Source organism: Oncorhynchus keta, chromosome 32 (assembly GCF_023373465.1).
Source record: "Oncorhynchus keta strain PuntledgeMale-10-30-2019 chromosome 32, Oket_V2, whole genome shotgun sequence".
Classification (NCBI taxonomy): domain Eukaryota; kingdom Metazoa; phylum Chordata; class Actinopteri; order Salmoniformes; family Salmonidae; genus Oncorhynchus; species Oncorhynchus keta.
Window position 1 is genome coordinate 11,450,894 of NC_068452.1, and position 20,840 is coordinate 11,471,733.

Sequence of the window (20,840 nt, forward strand, 5' to 3'; positions counted from 1 at the left end):
AAACAACACTTTGTTTAAGGAGAAGTAACATGCAGTGAAAACAAATATTAAACTTTATCTTTTAAACTTGAACTGAGTAAAAACTCTAAATATGTGATTGCACAGTAATGTTCACTTGTTTGAGGTTGAGGGTGATACTTGGTGGTGTCCCATCTTTTCCACAAGTTCATCAATGTTCGGGGTAAGGCTCTGAGCTGAGGAAATCCTCAGAATTGAGTGGAGGTGTTCAGCAGTAAGTCGACTTCTGTGTGATGTTTTGTTCAAGTTCATCAAAGAAAACAGTTGTTCACACAGGTATGTGCTGCCAAACATAGACAACGTTTGAGCAGCCTGGATGCGCAGCTGGGGCATTGTGTCGGGGAGGAAACGGGCGAACTCCGCAGCACCCACTGCCGCATATTTTGCCCTCAGTGCATCATTGCATTGGAGGTCAATCAACTCCATTTGGAGGTTTGGTGGTGAGCTTTCCACGTCAACAGCAAATGGGTTACCGAGCAGTTCCAACCTGCTTTTTGTGCTTCAAAGTCAGCAAATCGGCGTCGAAAGTCAGCGGCAAGCATACCTATTTTATCAGCCAACTGTGCGCTCGGGAACGCACTGGTAGAGAGCTTCTCTTTCATGGTCTGGCAGCTGGGAAAGTGGCTCAAATTTTCTTTCCGCATCTGCGTCTCCCACAGAGTCAGTTTGGTTTTAAATGCCTTCACTGTACTGTACATATCAGAGATGACACGATCCCGACCCTGCAGCTGCAAGTTCATTGCATTCAGATGACTCGTAATGTCACACAGAAAAGCCATTTCACACAGAAACATTTCGTCTCGGAGTTGTGTTGTGTCTTTCCCTTTGCTGTCCAAGAACAGACAAATCTCCTCACGAAGCTCGAAACATCTTTGAAGCACCTTTCCCTGGCTTAGCCATCGCACCTCTGTGTGATAAGGCAAATCACCATGCTCCGTTTCTAACTCCGTCAGAAATGCCTTGAACTGGCGGTGATTCAAACCTTTGGCTCTGATAAAGTTAACTGTGCGCGTGATGATGCTCATTACATGCTCCATTTTCAAGGCTTTACCGCACAACGCTTCCTGGTGTATGATACAATGATAAGCTGTCAGCTCACCTGTCGCGTTTTCCTCTTGCATCTTTTCCCGTATCTTCGCTACCAGTCCGCTCCTGTGTCCACACATCGCAGGTGCTCCGTCGGTTGTCAAACCCACGAGTTTTTCCCAAGGCAGCTCCATCTCATTTACACATCTTGACACCTCTTCATACAAATCATGCCCCGTAGTTGTGCCATGCATAGGACGTAAAGCCAAAAACTCCTCTGTCACGCTTAGGCTGGAGTCCACTCCGCGGATGAAAATTGACAACTGGGCAATGTCAGAAATGTCGGTGCTCTCATCCACAGCCAAGGAATATGCAATGAAATCTTTTCCCTTTTTCACAAGCTGCTCTTTTAGATTGATGGACAACTGGTCTACTCTCTCGGCAATGGTGTTTCTGCTCAGACTCACATTTAAAAAGAGTTGCCTTTTTTCTGGGCAAACTTCGTCACAAACTTTAATCATGCAGTTTTTGATGAAATCCCCCTCCGTAAATGGCCGGGCTGATTTAGCGATCTCTTCTGCCAAAATAAAACTGGCCTTGACAGCAGCCTGGCCTTGTGATTTGGCTTTTTTGAACAGAGCCTGTCGAGATTTGAGGCCTCGTTTTAATTCCTCTGCCTTTTGTAGCCTTTGTTCCATGTCCATATTCTTGTTTTTGTCCGCGTGTTTCGTTTCATAATGTCGTCTCAGATTATACTCTTTCAGTACCGCCACACTTTCTCCACACAGAAGACACACAGGTTTTCCAGCTACCTCCGTGAACAAATACTCCGACTCCCACCTTGTTTGAAACCCCGGTTCTCAGTGTCCACCTTCCGTTTTGCCATTTTTGATGGGTATCTGAAAGTTAATTTTACTGTGATGCTGACAACTGCTGTGCCAATAAATATTGAAATGAAGCAGCCTACTGCTCGGTGCGTCACCGTTGCATTGTGGGAAATGTAGTATTGGTGCGTGTAAAAGATCTGCGGGCTGCCGGCTTGCTGCGGTCTGCGGGCCGGTTCTAATAATAAATCAAGATCATCCCAGGGGCCGTAAAAAACCTTCTCGCGGGCCGGATGTGGCCCGCGGGCCTTGACTCTGACATATGTGACCTAGAGGGATGCAACCTACTGTTGCCTACTGGCATGACCTAGAGAGAGAGAACCACTTGGATACAACCTACTGTAACCTACAGCCATGACCTAGAGAGATACAACCTACTGTTGCCTACTGGCATGACCTAGAGAGAGAGAACCACTTGGATACAACCTACTGTAACCTACAGGCATGACCTAGAGAGATACAACCTACTGTAACCTACTGGCATGGCCTAGAGAGATACAACCTACCCTAACCTACTAGCATGGCCTAGAGAGATACAACCTACTGTAACCTACTGGCATGACCTAGAGAGATACAACCTACTGTAATCTACTGGCATGACCGAGAGAGATACAACCTACTCTAGTCTACTGGCATGACCTAGAGAGATACAACCTACTGTAGTCTACTGGCAGGACCTAGAGAGATACAACCTACTGTAGCCTACTGGCATGACCTAGAGAGAGAGAACCACCTGGATACAACCTACTGTAACCTACTGCCATGACCTAGAGAGATGCAACCTACTGTTGCCTACTGGCATGACCTAGAGCGAGAGAACCACTTGGATACAACCTCCTATAACCTACTGCCATGACCTAGATAGATACAACCTACTGTAGCCTACTGGCATGACCTAGAGAGATACAACCTACTGTAACCTACTGGCATGACCTAGAGAGATACAACCTACTGTAACCTACTGGCATGACCTAGAGAGATACAACCTACTGTAGCCTACTGGCATGACCTAGAGAGATACAACCTACTGTTGCCTACTGGCATTACCTAGAGAGAGAGAGAACCTACTGTAGCCTACTGGCATGACCTAGAGAGATACGACCTACTGTAACCTACTGGCATGACCTAGAGAATTACAACCTACTGTAATCTACTGGCATGACCTAGATAGTTACAACCTACTGGAGCCTACTGGCATGACCTAGAGAGTTACAACCTACTGTATGCTACTGGCATGACTGAGAGAAATACAACCTACTGTAGCCTACTGGCATGACCTATAGAGTTACAACCTACTGTAACCTACTGGCATGACCTGGAGAGATACAACCTACTGTAATCTACTGGCATGACCTAGAGAGATACAACCTACTGTAATCTACTGGCATGACCTAGAGAGATACAACCTACTGTAATCTACTGGCATGACCTAGAGAGATACAACCTACTGTAGTCTACTGGCATGATCTAGAGAGATACAGCCTACTGGCATGACCTAGAGAGATACAACCTACTGTAGCCTACTGGCATGACCTAGAGAGAGAGAACCACTTGGATACAACCTACTGTAACCTACTGGCATAACCTAAAGAGATACAACTACTGTAGCCTACTTGAATGACCTAGAGATATACAACCTACTGTAACCTACTGGCATGAACTAGAGAGATTTAACCTACTGTAGCCTACTGGCATGACCTACAGAGATACAACCACTGGTATTGTCTGAAGATTGATCATTTAATAAAAAATGTCCGTTTTAGAATAAGACTGTAACGTAACAAAATGTGTAAAAAGGGACTGAATGCATGTATGTTGTATGTTCTAGGGCTCTCCCAGATAAATAAATAAAATTATTTTCTTTCTACCAATTGATTGTTTGAAATGTTATGACGTGTATTTTTTCATATAGACACACAGAACCATATAGAACTTGAACTGAACTGATGTTTCAAGCGTTTGATTAAATAATTAAGACACACAAATGACTTGAGGAAGCCAGAGATCAATTTAACCAGAAGAAAATAATCAATTCCCGATCTGCTGCTGGCCTTCGTAAATTCTGACATTATGCTCCTGACGTTTCTGGTAAAATTGGTAAACTTTTCCCACTTCCATTTTGAGTGCCAATTTATCTGACCATTTCTACCGATCTTTGTGCCAATTATGAACGAGTTACAACACTTGTTTGGCCCCGCCACTTCCTGGGTTGGTGAAGTGCGGTATTAAATTTAACAAATAAATCAGTCTCTCGCTCATCACCTGTAGAAGGCGGGGCTTCCAGCGACGTGTGGATTTAATAGTATGTTGTACCTAGTTTCCCTCCTTCAGGGAACAGTAGTTATAACGTTAAGCTTGTCATATGATGAACTTAAATACGGGATCTTGCTGTCAGACAGTTTTTGTATTCAGATCTCTGAAATGCACTCTAACTACGTAACATTTAGTGTCTCCTTATGTTATGCTGGGAAAACAGTTTTCATGGGCACAGAAATCCTAAATAATTTCAGAGTTTGCTAAATCCGAGTCACCTTAAGGTTATTGACAACACCCAAATGGATACTGTCATTAATGTGTTTTTTCAATAATTACTCATAATTCTTAATACTGTAGCTGTGTAGTTACAGTCACATGTTCAACTATCATCAGCTGATCCAGGAAATCATTTTCTGAATGACAGTCACATGACAAACATCACGACATGCAACTACAGCCAAAGTGCTTCTTCATTCATTACTCTGGTAAAGACAGTTATGCCATGCTCCACGTTGGATCCAACATCTCTAACAAATTTATGTTTATAATGTTATTGGCTGCTTGATTTACAGTAGTCTCTCGTTAGTCTGTTTGCACACAGAGATACTTAGCTCATTACATTGCCCATTACATTGCACTCCACAAGAGAGACTGCATGGCAGGCTGACTACCTGTTATGCGAGTGCAGCAAGGAGCCACGGTAAGGTGCTAGCTAGCATTAAATGTATCTTACAAAAAACAATATATCTTAACAATCACTAGTTAACTACCCATTGTTGATGATATTACTAGTTTATCTAGCGTGTCCTGCGTTGCATATAAATTATGTTAATTTATCATTGAATCACAGCCTACTTCGCCAAACGGGTGATTTAACAAGCGCATTCGCAAAAAAGCACAGTCATTGCACCAATGTGTACCTACCTAACCATTAACATCAACGCCTTTCTTAAAATCAATACACAAGTAAAACATTTAAACCTGCACATTTAGTTAATATTGCATGCTAACATGAATTTATTTTAACTAGGGGAATTGTTACATTTCTTGTCACTTCTCTTGCGTTCTGTGCAACAGAGTCAGGGTATATGCAGCAGTTTGGGCCGCCTGGCTCATTGCGAACTGTGAAGACTTTCTTTTTAACAAAGACGGCCAACTTCGCCAAACGGGGGATGATTTAACAAAAGTACATTTGCGAAAAAAGCACAATCGTTGCACAAATGTACCTAACCATAAACATTAATGCCTTTCTTAAAATCAGTACACAGAAGTATATATTTTTTAACCTGCATATTTAGTTAAAAGAAATTCATGTTAACGGGCAATATTAAACTAGGGAAAGTCGTCACTTCTCTTGTGTTCATTGCACTCAAAGTCAGGGTATATGCAACAGTTTGGGTAGCCTGGCTCGTTGCGAACTAATTTTACGTAATTATGACATAACATAGAAGGTTGTGCAATGTAACAGGAATATTTAGTCTTATGGATGCCACCCGTTAGATAAAATACGGAACGTGTCCGTATTTCACTGAAAGAATAAACATTTAGTTTTTGAAGTGATAGTTTCCGGATTTTACCATATTAATGACCTAAGGCCAGTATTTCTGTGTGTTATTGTATTATAATTAAGTCTATGATTTAAAGGGAGCGGTCTGACTGAGCGGTGGTAGGCAGCAGCAGGCTCGTAAGCATTCATTCAAACAGCACTTTACTGCGTTTGCTAGCAGCTCTTCACAATGCTTCAAGCATTGCGCTGTTTATGACTTCAAGCCTATCAACTCCCGATATTAGGCTGGTGTAACCGATGTGAAATGGCTAGCTAGTTAGCGCCACTCGCTCTGAGACTTGGAGTGGTTGTTCCCCTTCCTCTGCATGGGTAACGCTGCTTCGAGGGTGGCTGTTGTCGATGTGTTCCTGGTTCGAGCCCAGGTAGGGGCTAGGAGAGGGACGGAAGCTATACTGTTACTCTGGCAATACTAAAGTGCCTATTAGAACATCCAATAGTCAAAGGTATATGAAATACAAATGGTATAGAGAGAAATAGTCCTATAATAACTACAACCTAAAACTTCTTACCTGGGAATATTGAAGACTCATGTTAAAAGAAAACACCAGCTTTCATATGTTCTCATGTTCTGAGCAAGGAACCTAAATGTTAGCTTTTTTACATGGCACATATTGCACTTTTACTTTCTTCTCCAAGACTTTGTTTTTGCATTATTTAAACCAAATTGAACATGTTTCATTATTTATTTGAGACTAAATTCATTTTATTGATGTACTATATTAAGTTAAAATAAGTGTTAATTGTTCATTCGGTGTTGTTGTAATTGTCATTATTACAAATATATATATAAATCGTCTAATTAATCAGTACCAGCTTTTTCTGGTACTCCAATAAATCGGTATCGCCGTTGAAAAATCATAATCGGTCGACCTCAAGTGTAGAGAATTGTTCCTTGACGAATAGGCTATTGTACAACAACACACAGAGCTATTTTCCTTTATTCAGGACATTTAGAATGACAACACATTAAAAGTAGCCTAGTGGGAAATACCTGATATATAAATGATTTAATAGTCCTGGTCTATATTGTTGTTAGGTGAAGTTATGGGTCCTACAGTAGGTCTATGGTATTGGCATAACTAGTTGTTTCCTAATTAGCATGGAGCTTCTGCAACCAAATTGCGTGTGCATCACCCTCGTGCACTCATTTTTGTAAACACAAAGGGGCCTGTGTTGGAGACCAAAAGTCTTCTGGCACACCGCTTAGGATTTCAACAACATTAATAACTTATTTTTTTTTACCTACAATCATCGATGTTACTACTAATTTGAAAACAAAAATAAATTTGACTATTGTTACTCACTTGACTGTCTTAAGACAATTGTCAAATAATTTTAACATTCATTGGACATCAATTGTTGTTCAACATCATGGCTTTGCTGTTGGCATCAACTTTTACAGTGGATTTCTGCTATTGTGGGCCTTAAACCATACTATACTGTATTGGAAACCAAAAGTCGATTGGCACACCGCTTAGGATTTCAACAACTTTAATAACTGTTTCCTAGCCTACAATAATCAATATTACTACTAATGTGAAAACAAGATGAAAATATGACTGTTCTTTCTCATTTTAAGACGTTTGTTAAATAATTTTAACATTCATTACAGACGTCAATTGTTGTACAACGTAATGGCTGTCGGCATCAACGTTTACAGTGGATTTCTGCTGTTGTGTGCCTGTAACCGTATGTCTGACTTTGTTGTTCACACAGGAGAGAGAAGTGACTACCGTGGGTCCTCTGGGGAGCCTCAACAAAATCATGATGCTGACATGGCAGAGAAGAGTCTCCCCAGATCAAAACACCTCAAGAAACACCAGCAGAAACCCACAGGGAAGAAATCGCATTGCTGCTCTGACTGTGGGAAACATTGCAAGTCTTCATCAGAACTTAAAATACACCAGCGAGTACACACAGGAGAGAAATCTTATAGATGTACTCAATGTGGGAAGAGTTACTTAAGATCAAAATCACTGAAAGTACACATGAGAATTCACACAAGAGAAAAAGCTTATAGCTGTGATCAATGTGGGAAGAGTTTCACTACATCTAGCTATCTGACAATACACCAGAGAACACATACAGGAGAGAAACCGTATAGCTGTACTCAATGTGGAAAGAGTTTTACTCATTCAAGCAACCTGTTATCACACCAGAGAAAACACACAGGAGAGAAATCTTATAGCTGTGATCAATGTGGGAAGAGTTTTACTCAGTCAAGCAACCTGGTATCACACCAGAGAACACACACAGGAGAGAAACCGTATACCTGTGCTCAATGTGGGAATAGTTTTACTACGTCTAGCCATCTGGTTGTACACCAGAGAACACACACAGGAGAGAAACCTTATAGCTGTACTCAATGTGGGAAGAGTTTCACTCACTTAAGCAGCCTGGTATCACACAAGAGAAAACACACAGGAGAGAAACCTTATAGCTGTGGTCAATGTGGGATGAGTTTTACTACATCGAGCCATCAGATTGTACACCAGAGAACACACACAGGAGAGAAACCTTATAGCTGTACTCAATGTGGGAAGAGTTTCACTCACTTAAGCAGCCTGGTATCACACAAGAGAAAACACACAGGAGAGAAACCTTATAGCTGTGATCAATGTGGGATGAGTTTTTCTACATCTAGCCATCAGATTGTACACCAGAGAACACACACAGGAGAGAAATCCCATAGCTGTGATCAATGTGACAAAAGATACTCTGATAAAAGATCTCTGATCAAACATCAGAAAATACATACATGAAGGAGTTGTTTCATGATATCAATTAAACAATGTCACAATGTAGAATGTTTTACACATTGTAGTAGCTGTTTTTTAATGTCACAATGTATAACCCTAAATGTTTGCCCCCCCCCCTCCTGTTAAATTGATTTCAGCATGATATGGATATTAGCCTCATCAATGGAAATTGTTTTGTACTTTGCTCCATTCTTCTTTCCCTCGATCCTGACTAGTCTGCCAGTCCCTGCCACTGAAAACATCCCCACAGCATCATGCTGCCACCACCATGCTTCACCGTAGGGATGGTGCCTGGTTTCCTCCAGATGTGATGCTTTGCATTCAGGCCAAAGAGTTCAATCTTGGTTTCATCAGACCAGAGAATCTTGTTTTTCATGGTCTGAGAGGCCTTTTTTTGAACTCCAAGTGGGCTGTCATGTGACTTTTATTGAAGAGTGGCTTCTGGCTGGCCACTCTATTAGAGGTCGACCGATTCATTGGAATGGCCGATTAATTAGGGCCAATTTCAAGTTTTCATAACAATCGGAAATTGGTATTTTTGGACACCGATTTACACCTTTATTTAATCTTTATTTAACTAGGCAAGTCAGTTAAGAACACATTCTTATTTTCAATGACGGCTTAGGAACGGTGGGTTAACTGCCTCGTTCAGGGACAGATTTTCACCTTGTCAGCTCGGGGGATACAATCTTGCAACCTTACAGTTAACTAGTCCAACGCTATATAACCACCTGCCTCTCATTGCACTCCAAAATGAGACTGCCTGTTACGCGAATGCAGTAAGCCAAGGTAAGTTGCTAGCTAGCATTAAACTTATCTTATAAAAAACAATCAATCAATCATAATCACTAGTTAACTACACATGGTTGATGATATTACTAGTTTATCTAGCGTGTCCTGCATTGCATATAATCTGACTGAGCATACAAGGATACAAATATCTGACTGAGCGATGGTAGGCAGAAGCAGGCTCGAAAGCATTCATTCAAACAGCACTTTTGTGCATTTTGCCAGCAACTCTTTGTTGTGCGTCAAGCATTGCACTGTTTATGACTTCAAGCCTATCAACTCCCGAGATGAGGCTGGTGTAACAGATGTGAAATGGCTAGCTAGTTAGCGGGGTGCGCGCTAATAGCGTTTCAAACGTCACTCGCTCTGAGACTTGGAGTGGTTGTTCTCCTTGCTCTGCATGGGTAACGCTGCTTCGAGGTTGGCTGTTGTCGTTGTGTTCCTGGTTTGAGCCCAGGGAGGAGCGAGGAGAGGGACGGAAGCTATACTGTTAGACTGGCAATACTAAATTGCCTATATGAACATCCAATAGTGAATGGTTATTGAAGTACAAATGGTATAGAGGGAAATAGTCCTATAATTCCTATAACTACAACCTAAAACTTCTTACCTGGGAATATTGAAGACTCATATTAAAAGGAACCACCAACTTTCATATGTTCTCATGTTCTGAGCAAGGAACTTAAACGTTAGCTTTCTTACATGGCACATATTGCACTTTTACTTTCTTCTCCAACACTTCATTTTTGCATTATTTAAACCAAATTGAACACGTTTCATTATTTATTTGAGGCTAAATTGGTTTTATTGATGTATTATATTAAGATAAAATAAGTGTTCATTCAGTATTGTTGTAATTGTCATTATTACAAACAACAACAAAAAAATCATCCGATTTAATCGGTATCGGCTTTTTTGGTCCTCCAATAATCGGTATCTGCGTTGAAAAATCATAAACGGTCGACCTCTACACTCTATCATAAGGCCTGATTGATAGAGTGCTGTAGAGATGGTTGTCCTTCTGGAAGGTTCCCCAATCTCCACAGAGGATCTCTGGAGCTAGGTCACAGTGACCAGCGGGTTCTTGGTCACATCCTTGAACAAGGCCCTTCTCCCCTGATTGCTGTTTGAAGAGTCTTTGTGGTTCCAAACATCTTCCATTTAAGAATGATGGAGGCCACTGTGTTCTTGGGGACCTTCAATACTGAAGACATTTTTCGGTACCCTTTCCCAGATCTGTGCCTCGACACAATCTTGTCTCGGAGCTCCACTGACAATTCCTTCGACCTCATGGCTTGGTTTTTGCTCTGACATGCGCTTTCAACTGTGGGACCTTATATAGAAAGGTGTGTGCCCAAATCATGTCCAATCAATTGAATTTACCGCAGGTGGACTCCAATCACTTTGTAGAAACATCTCAAGGATGATCAATGGAAACAGGATGCACCTGAGCTCAATTTTGAGTGTCATAGCAAAGGGTCTGAATACTTATGTAAATAAGGTATTTCTGTTTTTCATTATGCGTTATTGGGATGTCATTATGAGGTATTGTGTGTAGATTGATGAGGAACACAATATTATTTAATACATTTTAGAATAAGTCTGTAATGTAAAAATGTGGAAAAAGTCAAGGTGTCTGAATACTTTCTGAATGTTCTGAATATGCTGTTGGTTTACTGTTATAATATATGTTGTATGACTACACCAATACTGTTAATAAAGCAATGATGCAGAGATGTAGAAAATGCATGGCCAACCTTGCTGCTAGATATCTAGCTGGGTGTGCAGGTTTCTGTTCCAGCCCTGCACTATCACCTGACATTGTGCTGATTATTTGGATTAGACACTTCAACTATTCAATCATGTCTTGTTTTGGAGTCAGATGGATGCCTAAACCCACTGCCCATTTCCACAGGTGTTCTTTATGATAGGAAATAAAGGGCTGATTCACAGAATGAACTATAGTGTCTTTTTGAGTCATTGAACATTCCCTGTTTGTCTGTTTTATTGTGTTGTTACTCTAATTTAGTCTGATGATATTACACAATCATTGTTTAATTCTGCTACATTTAAAAATTATTTTATTAATTTAAGCTTTATTTAACAAGGAAAGACCGTTAAGAGCCTATACTTATTTACAATGATGGCCTACCGGGGAACAGTTAACTGCCTTGTTCAGGGGCAGAACGACATATTTTTACCTTGTCAGCTCGGGATTCGATCCACCAAACTTTTGGTTTCTGGCCCAATGCTCTAACCACTAGGCGACCTGCTGGCCCATAGGCATGTCCAATGTAGACATGATGGGATTAGTATTGACCTCATAGCCGTGTCCAATGCACTTGTACATGTGGTTTGCTGAAACTCCCACATTGTTTCCATTTTGCTGAGATGTTTTCTCCATTTGAAATGATACTGTTAGAAATAGGTAAAGACCTCACACATCTGACAACTTGTGTGTGTTAATCATTAATTAATAACTTGAAAGAAAACAAAAGGCTGATCGATACTGATCAGTGATTAGTCTCATAATGAGGCTCACCATGTTGAAGGAGACCAGATTAGACTCATAATGAGGCTCACCATGTTGAAGGAGACCAGATTAGACTCATGATCAATGGTGGAAAAAGTACTCAATTGTCATACTTGAGTAAAAGTATAGATACCTTAATAGAAAGTTACCCAGTAAAATACTACTTGAGTAAAAGTCTAAAAGTATGTTTTTTTATATCAAAAGTAAAAGTATGAATCAATTCAAATTCCTGATATTAAGCAAACCAGACGGAACCATTTTCTTGTTTTTTTTAATTTACAGATAGCCAGGGGCACACTCCAACACATTTACATAATTTACAAATGAAGCATTTGTGTTTAGTGAGTCCTCCAGATAAGAGGCAGTAGGGACGACCAGGGATGTTCTCTTGATAAGTGCTGAATTGGACCATTTTCTTGTCCAGCTAAGCATTCAAAATGTAATGACTACTTTTGGGTGTCAGGGAAAATGTATTGAGTAAAAAGTACATTGTTTTCTTTTAGGAATGTAGTGAAGTAAAAGTTGTCAAAAAATAAAATGGTAAAAAAAAACACAGATACCCCAAAACAATTATTTCAGTAGTACTTGAAAGTATTTTTACTTAAGTACTTTACACTACTGGTGCTGTGTTACAGCTGCTCTCTCCTCCTCAATGCAATGAACTAGGTCCAAAGCCCTCTCCTCCATGGTTTCCCCAACCTAAACTCACTGAGATGAGGTCCAAAGCCCTCTCCTCTGTGGTTTCCCCAACCTAAACTCACTGAGATAAGGTCCAAAGCCCTCTCCTCCGTGGTTTCCCCAACCTAAACTCACTGAGATGAGGTCCAAAGCCCTCTCCTCCATGGTTTCCCAACCTAAACTCACTGAGATGAGGTCCAAAGAGGTGTCTATTAGAGGTGGTATAGTTAACCACATGAGTAATCTTGCCTGAAGACTTGTTAGGTTCCCAAGCACTTTAATTTGGCCTCCATGTTTCATGGAAAGAGAAAAGTTTAGCCCAGAGTGTGCCAGGTGGACATTAGGTTTGATTCAGACCCTGCCAGCAAGGCCAGAATAGCTCTCTCTCAATCAATAGCTCTATATGATTGAGAGAGAATAACTCTCTCTCAATCATATAGAACATTTGTGGGCAGAACTGAAAAAGCGTATGCGAGCAAGGAGGCCTACAAACCTGACTCAGTTACACCAGCTATGGTGGAGGAATGGGCCAAGATTCACCCAAGTTATTGTGGGAAACTTGTGGAAGGCTACCCGAAATGTTTGACCCAAGTTAAACAATTTAAACCTGTTGCGACTCTAGGGGCAGTATTTTCATTTTTGGAAAAAAAACGTTCCCGTTTTAAACGTGATATTTTGTCAGGACAAGATGCTAGAATATGCATATAATTTACAGCTTAGGATAGAAAACACTCTAAAGTTTCCAAAACTGTAAAAATATTGTCTGTGAGTATAACAGAACTGATGTTGCAGGCGAAAGCCTGAGAAAAATCCAATCCGGAAGTCCCCCATATTTTGAAAGCGCTGCGTTCCAATGAGTCCCGATTGAGCTTTGAATGGGCTATCAACCAGCTTACACTTTCTGCGTATTACCCAAGGTGTCTATAGCATTGTGACATAGTTTTACGCATTCATGTTGAAGAATAGCCGTAGGCGGCTACATTGCGTAAGTGGTGATGGCTCCCAGGGTGACTCTCGCGTAAAATACAGAGGTAGCCATTACTCCAATCGGTCCTACTGAAAAACCAATTGTCACGATGGATATATTTTCGAATAAATATTTGAAAAACACCTTGAGGATTGATTATAAACAACGTTTGCCATGTTTCTGTCGATATTATGGGGCTAATTTGGAATATTTTTCGCCGTTTTCGTGACTGCAATTTCCGGCGATTTCTCAGCCAAACGTGAAGAACAAATGGAGCCATTTGGCTTACAAAAATAATATTTTTTGAAAAAAGGAACATTGGCTAGCTAACTGGGAGTCTCGTGAATGAAAACATCCGAAGCTCATCAAAGGTAAACGATTACATTTGATTGCTTTTCTGATTTCCGTGACCAAGGTACCTGCTGCTTGCTGGACAAAATTCTATGCTAGGCTATCGATAAACTTACGCAAATGCTTTCTAGCTTTGGCTGTAAAGCATATTTTGAAAATCTGAGATGACAGGGTGATTAACAAAAGGCTAAGCTGTGTCTCAATATATTTCATTTGTGATTTTCATGAATAGGAATATTTTCTAGGGATATTTATGTCCGTTGCGTTATGCTAATTCATGTCAGGCGATGATTACGCTCCCGCATGCGGGATGGGGAGTCAGTAGAGGTTTTAAAGGCAATGCTACCAAATACTAATTGAGTGTATGTAAACTTCTGACCCAATGGGATTGTGTTGAAAGAAATAAATGCTGAAATAAATCATTATCTCTACTATTATTCTGACATTTCACATTCTTAAAATAAAGTGTTGATCCTAACTGACCTGAGGCAGGTATTTTTTTACTAGGAATAAATGTCAGGAATTGTGAAAAACTGAGTTTAAATGTATTTGGCTGAGGTGTATGTAAAGTTCTGACTTCAACTGTACCTCATCCCCATATTGTTATTTATTGTTTTGCTCCTTTGCACCCCAGTATCTCTACTTGCACATTCATCTTCTGCACATCTATCACTCCAGTGTTTAATTGCTCATTTGTAATTACTTCGTCACTACGGCCTATTTATTGCCTTACCTCCCTAATCTTACCTCATTTGCACACACTGTATATAACCCTTTTCTCTTGTTTTTTAGAATGTACGTTTGTTTATTCCATGTGTAACTCTGTGTTGTTTGTGTTGCATTGCTTTGATTTATCTTGGGCAGGTCACAGTTGTAAATGAGAACTTGTTCTCATCTGGCCTATCTGGTTAAATAAAGGTGAAATAAAAATATATAAAACATATGTGATAATTCAAAAACATAACTGGTTGTGCTTATAGGTTACCAGATCTTCAATACAACTAGCTTACTAAGTCTTTAACCACACTGTATCTTTACACTGGTGAGTAAAAACTAATGCTTCCTACACTTTAACTTGTCTGAAGACAAAATATAAATTTTACTCAACTGCGTTACCCACTCCAGTCAGCAGATGGCGATGTGCGACTTTAAGGCAATGCTGTTAGTGTGACGTATAATCTAGTGGACAGAACGCTAGAGTCAGACACCTCGGTAGCTTGCTAGACAAAGTAGACGAAACAATAAAGTTATTTAGACGCTTTAGTGTATATTAGCAACTGTGTTTTAAACCCACTTCTGTCGTCTAGTTAGTTATCCGATTTAATTTCATATTTACGGTGTTGTTGTTATTAGTCAGCTAGCGGTCTGGTTAAGTTAGCATTAGCATAGCTAACATCCCCGACCATGAGATCACTAAGCTACTCTCCTGCTAAAGAAGAGGGGGAAGAGGGGGGCTGCTGAACGTAGAAAGAGGGTCTCGTCAAAGAGGAGGAGGAAGAGGGGGCTGTTTCAATACAAAAACAAGTAGAAGGTGAGGCTGTTACCGTGAAAGAATAAGAGAAAGACGTTTCAGAGAAGGAAGAGGAAGACACGTTCAGAGTGAAAGAGGAGGATGTTACAGTAAAAGAAGAGGAAGTGAAAGAGGAGGATTCCGTTTTTGGAGTGAAAGAGGAGGGGGAGATGATTGTCACATGGAAAAAGGAAGAGGAGGAAGAAGAGGAGGAAACTGGATATCTGGGCCCGGTTTCCCAAACGCATCTTAAGGCATCCAATGTTTCTAACGATGAATTTAGCCATATGATGGTTTTGAGAAACCGGGCTGTCATTAACACTCGTAAGTACTATCTTAGCGAAATCTGCAAAAGCTACATCCATATTTTGACTTTAAAATCATTTATTTATAGCCATTGATTCTTGAAGAATATAACACATGCTTCATGAGCTAAGTTCAACTGTTGTACCCCATCAGAACCCAAATTAGCCCTTTTTACTCTGATGTTTAGAAACAATGTAAATCAACACTGTATAGGCTCAACATGGTTAAAACTATAATGTTGATATCATGGATGGGTAGGCCTTGCATCCATAGGTCTGTCTATGAATTTGAAAGTAGTTACATTTCTCCAACCCCATCATCTTATTACCAAAACAGTGTTTGAACTGCAGATTAGTTGGTTGATTGATGTGTGGATATTTTAAACAGCAACAAAATGGCTGCCCATAGTGTAACCACTTTCAAATTCATAGAGAAAGCTATTGTATCAACCTTAACCCAACACCTAGCGACTTCATCAAGAATTTCAGACATCTTGGTGTAACAGTTATAAAGTGTTGGCGAAACATGCCTAGATTCAATGACATTCATGAATTGGTTTGAAACCTTTGTTTTAAACCCTTCTCAAAGTTGGTGCCTCGACGGATTTGTAAAAAACATTTTGTCCTAAAACACTATTTATTTTTATTTTTAAATGTAACCTTTGATTAACTAGGCAAGTCAGTTAAGAATACATTCTTATTTACAATGACTGCCTACCCCAGATGAAGCTGGGCCAATTGTGTGCCGCCCTATGGGACTCCCAATCACGTCCGGTTGTGATACAGCCTGGATTCAAACCAGGGTGTCTGTAGTGATGCCTCAAGCACTGAGATGCAGTGTCTTAGATTGCTGCGCCACTCGGGAGCCCCTTAATCATGTTTTAGTGCTGTCCCCAACTAAAATAAATCTTGGTCAACCAAGAGTCATCTGTTTTTTTCTACCAATCGCTCCATGTGTAAAAAAATAAATAATAGCCGACATAAAGCCAACAATTAAAAACATTGCAGCCTGCAGGCAGAAAATATCATGATAAAAATAAATATCCTACAAATCACATTGGCTGTACATGGCCTGTCTACAACAAACTTGAGACATTGAATCAACTATCAACTGGGTCCTCCGAAACTTGTGATAGCAAGCTTGCGACAATGTATAAAATAGTCTCGGCCCTCCGAGTTTCCCGCGCCATTGAGTTTGGGACCGACACAGCTGTCGGCTATTTGTGCAATGGATAAGAGGTATTCCGTTATTTTATGACATTTCCACTGGAACAGAGCATTACATTTTCACTTTCATGCTGAGTGGTTATCAAAAGTGCGAGAGCTGGAAATATTTTACAAAAATACATTGAGGAACTATTGTCCTATGCAATTGATTATGATTAGACTTTGTTTACTTGTTGTTTGATTTGAAGAAAACATTTATTTGAGAAGTTCCACAACTCATTAGTGGTGGTGCTTTAAGACAATCAGAAATACTATCAGACATCCCCAAATGGGCACATTTATAGGCCTACATTTGCGCTCAGGCCAGGTAGACTAGTCCTACTTCTATATGTGTAATCAGGTATGCATCCTTACTCAACATTGACAGGAGTGTTTCAAACAAAAGACAATGAATAAATTGACAGAACTAACGCATCTTGCGGGATAAGGTCTGGGTGGTCTGCCATGGGCCGTTTCATTTAGTGTCCGTTTGGCTCGGCAAGGGGAATGATTGTATTTTCCCATAGTATGTTTTACCGAAGTTGACCGACTGAAAGGGAGTGTAACTTTATGACTATTGTGGATTCGGGCTAAACTTTGAACATTGAGATATTAAAGACATGATAGATCAGACGCAGAGTATATAAAGGAGTGAGATCTGTAGAAAGACAGAGTGGCTGTGGAATGTGCTGGGTGGACGGGAGGAGATCACAGGATTGCTTTAGGGCAAGCGGATGGACATCTCTGGATTAGGCGAAGGAGGGGTTGAGGTCAGGAGATCAGGTCAGATCCCCTGAAGCGAGTAATAAGGGTTTTGTATTCGGTTACCTTTTTCCAGTCGACCCAGAAGATGTAAGGATTGGAGAGGAGGAGTGTCCAAAGTGGGGTATACATTAAGAGGTCGACCGATTCATCTGAATGGCCGATTGATTAGCGCCAATTTCAGGTTTTCCTAACAATCGGAAATCGGTATTTTGGGGCGCCAATTTTTAAAAACTATTATTTTATTTTTATTTTTTAGTTAAGAACTAAAATAAATACGGAACGGTGGGTTAACTGCCTTGTTCAGGGGCAGAACGACAGATTTTCACCTTGTCAGCTCGGGGGATCCAATCTTGCAGTTTACAGTTAACTAGTCCAACCCAATAACAACCTGCCTCTCTCTCGTTGCACTCCACAAGGAGACTGCCTGTTACACGAATGCAGTAAGCCAAGGTAAGTTGCTAGCTAGCATTAAACTTATCTTATAAAACACAATCAATCATAATCACTAGTTAACTACACATGGTTGATGATATTACTAGATATTATCTAGCATGTCCTGCGTTGCATATAATCTGACTGAGCATACAACTATCTGACTGAGCGGTGGTAGGCAGAAGCAGGTACGTAAACATTCATTCAAACAGCACTTTCGTGCGTTTTGCCAGCAGCTCTTTGTTGTGCGTCAAGCATTGCGCTGTTTATGACTTCAAGCCTATCAACTCCCGAGATGAGGCTGGTGTAACCGAAGTGAAATGGCTACTAGGGGGACGGAAGCTGTACTGTTACACTGGCAATACTAAAGTGCCTATAAGAACATCCAATAGTCAAAGGTTAATGAAATACAAATGGTATAGAGGGAAATAGTCCTATAATTCCTATAATAACTACAACCTAAAACTTCTTACCTGGGAATATTGAAGACTCATATTGTAACTCCCATCCCGTGTCCGGGATTGTTGTCATCATCTGAAACTAATTATCATAACGCAACGGACATAAATATTACTAGAAAATATTCCTTTCCATGAAATCACAAGTGAAATATATTGAAACACAGTTTAGCCTTTTGTTAATCATCCTGTCATCTCAGATTTTGAAAATATTCTTTACAGCCAAAGCAAAACAAGCATTTGTGTACGTTTATCGATAGCCTAGCATATCCAGCTAGCAGTAGGCAACTTGATCACGAAAATCAGAAAAGCAATCAAATTAAATCGTTTACCTTTGATGAGCTTCGGATGTTTTCACTCACGAGACTCCCAGTGAGATAGCAAATTTTCCTTTTTTCCAGAAATATTATTTTTGTAGGCGAAATAACTCAGTTTGTTCTTCACGTTTGGCTGAGAAATCGGCCGGAAATTGCGGTCACGAAATCCCCGAAAAATATTCCAAGTTAGCTCCATAATATCGACAGAAACATGGCAAACGTTGTTTATAATCAATCCTCAAGGTGTTTTTCAAATATCTATTCGATAATATATCCACCGGGACAATTGGTTTTTCAGTAGGACCGAGAGGAAAAATGTCTACTTCTGTATTTTACGCAAGAATCACTCTGAGAGCCATCAGGTAACCACTTGCGCAATGTAGCCGCTTACGCTCATTCTTCAACATATAGGCGTGAAACTACGTCCCAATGCTGTAGGCACCTTGTAGACACCTTAAAACTCCTTCATGTATTTTCTGACGTTTGATCAGAGATCTTTTATCAAAGTATCTCGTCACACTGATCACAGGTATAAGGTTTCTCTCCTGTGTGTGTTCTCTGGTGTTGATTCAGCTGGCCAGATTGACCAAAACTCTGGTGTGCAAAAGAGCAAAAAAGGTCAATAAAAACATGGGGATGAGGTAGGCAGTTGGATGGGCTACTTACAGATGGGCTGTGTACAGCTGCAGCGATCGGTAAGCTGCTCAGATAGCTGATGCTTAAAGTTAGTGAGGGAGATTTTTATCTCCAACTTCAGCGATTTTTGCAATTCGTTCCAGTCATTGGCAGCAAAGAACTGGAAGGAAAGGCGGCCAAAGGAGGTGTTGGCTTTGAGGATGACCAGTAGATATACCTACTGGAGGCCATGCTACAGGTGGGTGTTGCTATGGTGACCAGTGAGCTGAGTTTTTTTATTTGACCTTTATTTAACCAGGCAAGTCAGTTAAGAACAAATTCTTATTTTCAATGACAGCCTAGGAACAGTGGGTTAACTGCCTGTTCAGGGGCAGAACGACATATTTGTACCTTGTCAGCTCGGGGATTTGAACATGCAACCTTCCGGTTACTAGCCCAACGCTCTAACCACTAGGCTACCCTGCCGCCCCAGTTAAGGAGGAGCTTTACCTAGCAGAGACTAATAGATGACATGGAGCCAATGGGTTTGGCGACGAATATGTAGCGAGGGCCAGCTGACAAGAGAATACAGGTCGCAGTGGTGGGTGGTATATGGGGCTTTATTGACAAAACGGATGGCACTGTGATAGACTGCATCCAGTTTGCTGAGTAGAGTGTTGGAGGCTATTTTGTAAATGACATCGCCGAAGTCAAGGATCGGTAGGAGAGTCCGTTTTACGAGGGGGTTTGGCAGCGTGAGTGAAGGAGGCTTTGTTGCGAAATAGGAAGCTGATTCTAGATTTAATTTGGGTTGGAGATGCCTAATATTAGTCTGGAAGGAGAGTTTACAGTCTAACCAGACACTGAGGTATTGTAGTTGTCCACGTATTCTAAGTCAGCACCGTCCAGAGTAGGGATGCTAGTCAGGCGGGTGCGGGCAGCGATCGGTTGTTGATTGATCGGTTGTTCTTATCGGCTGTTGAGTCTGCCGATAAGAATACAGTGATTGACAGAGTCGAAAGCCTTGGCCAGGTTTCCGTCAAGATAGAACTGCCAAAGGGGGAGGCGTTGCAATCTACTGCAGAGATTTAATTTGGGTTGGAGATGCCTAATATTAGTCTGGAAGGAGAGTTGCACAGTATTGTCTCTTATCGATGGCGATTATGATATCATTTAGTACCTTGAGTGTGGCTGAGGTGCATCCCGTGACCAGCTCGGAAACCGGATTGCACAGCAGAGAAGGTACGGTGGGATTCAAAATGGTCAGTGATCTGTTTGTTAACTTGGCTTTCGAAGACTTTAGTAAGGCATGGCAGGATGGATATAGGTCTGTAACAGTTTGAAGAGGGGGGAAGTAGCTGAAAGAGAGGTTGAACAGACTAGTAATAGGGTTTCAACAATGTG

The 20,840-nt window shown here is 40.8% G+C and overlaps 3 protein-coding genes across 3 annotated transcripts in view; all 3 read left to right on the top strand.

Moving 5' to 3' along the window:
- Positions 1 to 20,840, top strand: part of LOC127914382 (uncharacterized) — a 402,938-nt gene that overhangs the window by 306,845 nt on the left and 75,253 nt on the right. The gene's annotated exons all lie outside the window — the stretch shown is intronic.
- LOC118365116 (gastrula zinc finger protein XlCGF17.1-like) overlaps positions 1 to 20,840 on the top strand; it is a 148,289-nt gene that overhangs the window by 56,795 nt on the left and 70,654 nt on the right. The window lies entirely within an intron of this gene.
- Positions 1 to 20,840, top strand: part of LOC118365103 (zinc finger protein 664-like) — a 37,843-nt gene that overhangs the window by 1,951 nt on the left and 15,052 nt on the right. Inside the window, exon 2 of the mRNA XM_035747055.2 lies at positions 7,468 to 11,238. Coding sequence (XP_035602948.1) covers positions 7,468 to 8,513 — 1,046 coding nt within the window. The 3' untranslated portion in view covers positions 8,514 to 11,238. Of the gene's footprint in view, positions 1 to 7,467 lie in introns of the transcript that reaches the window.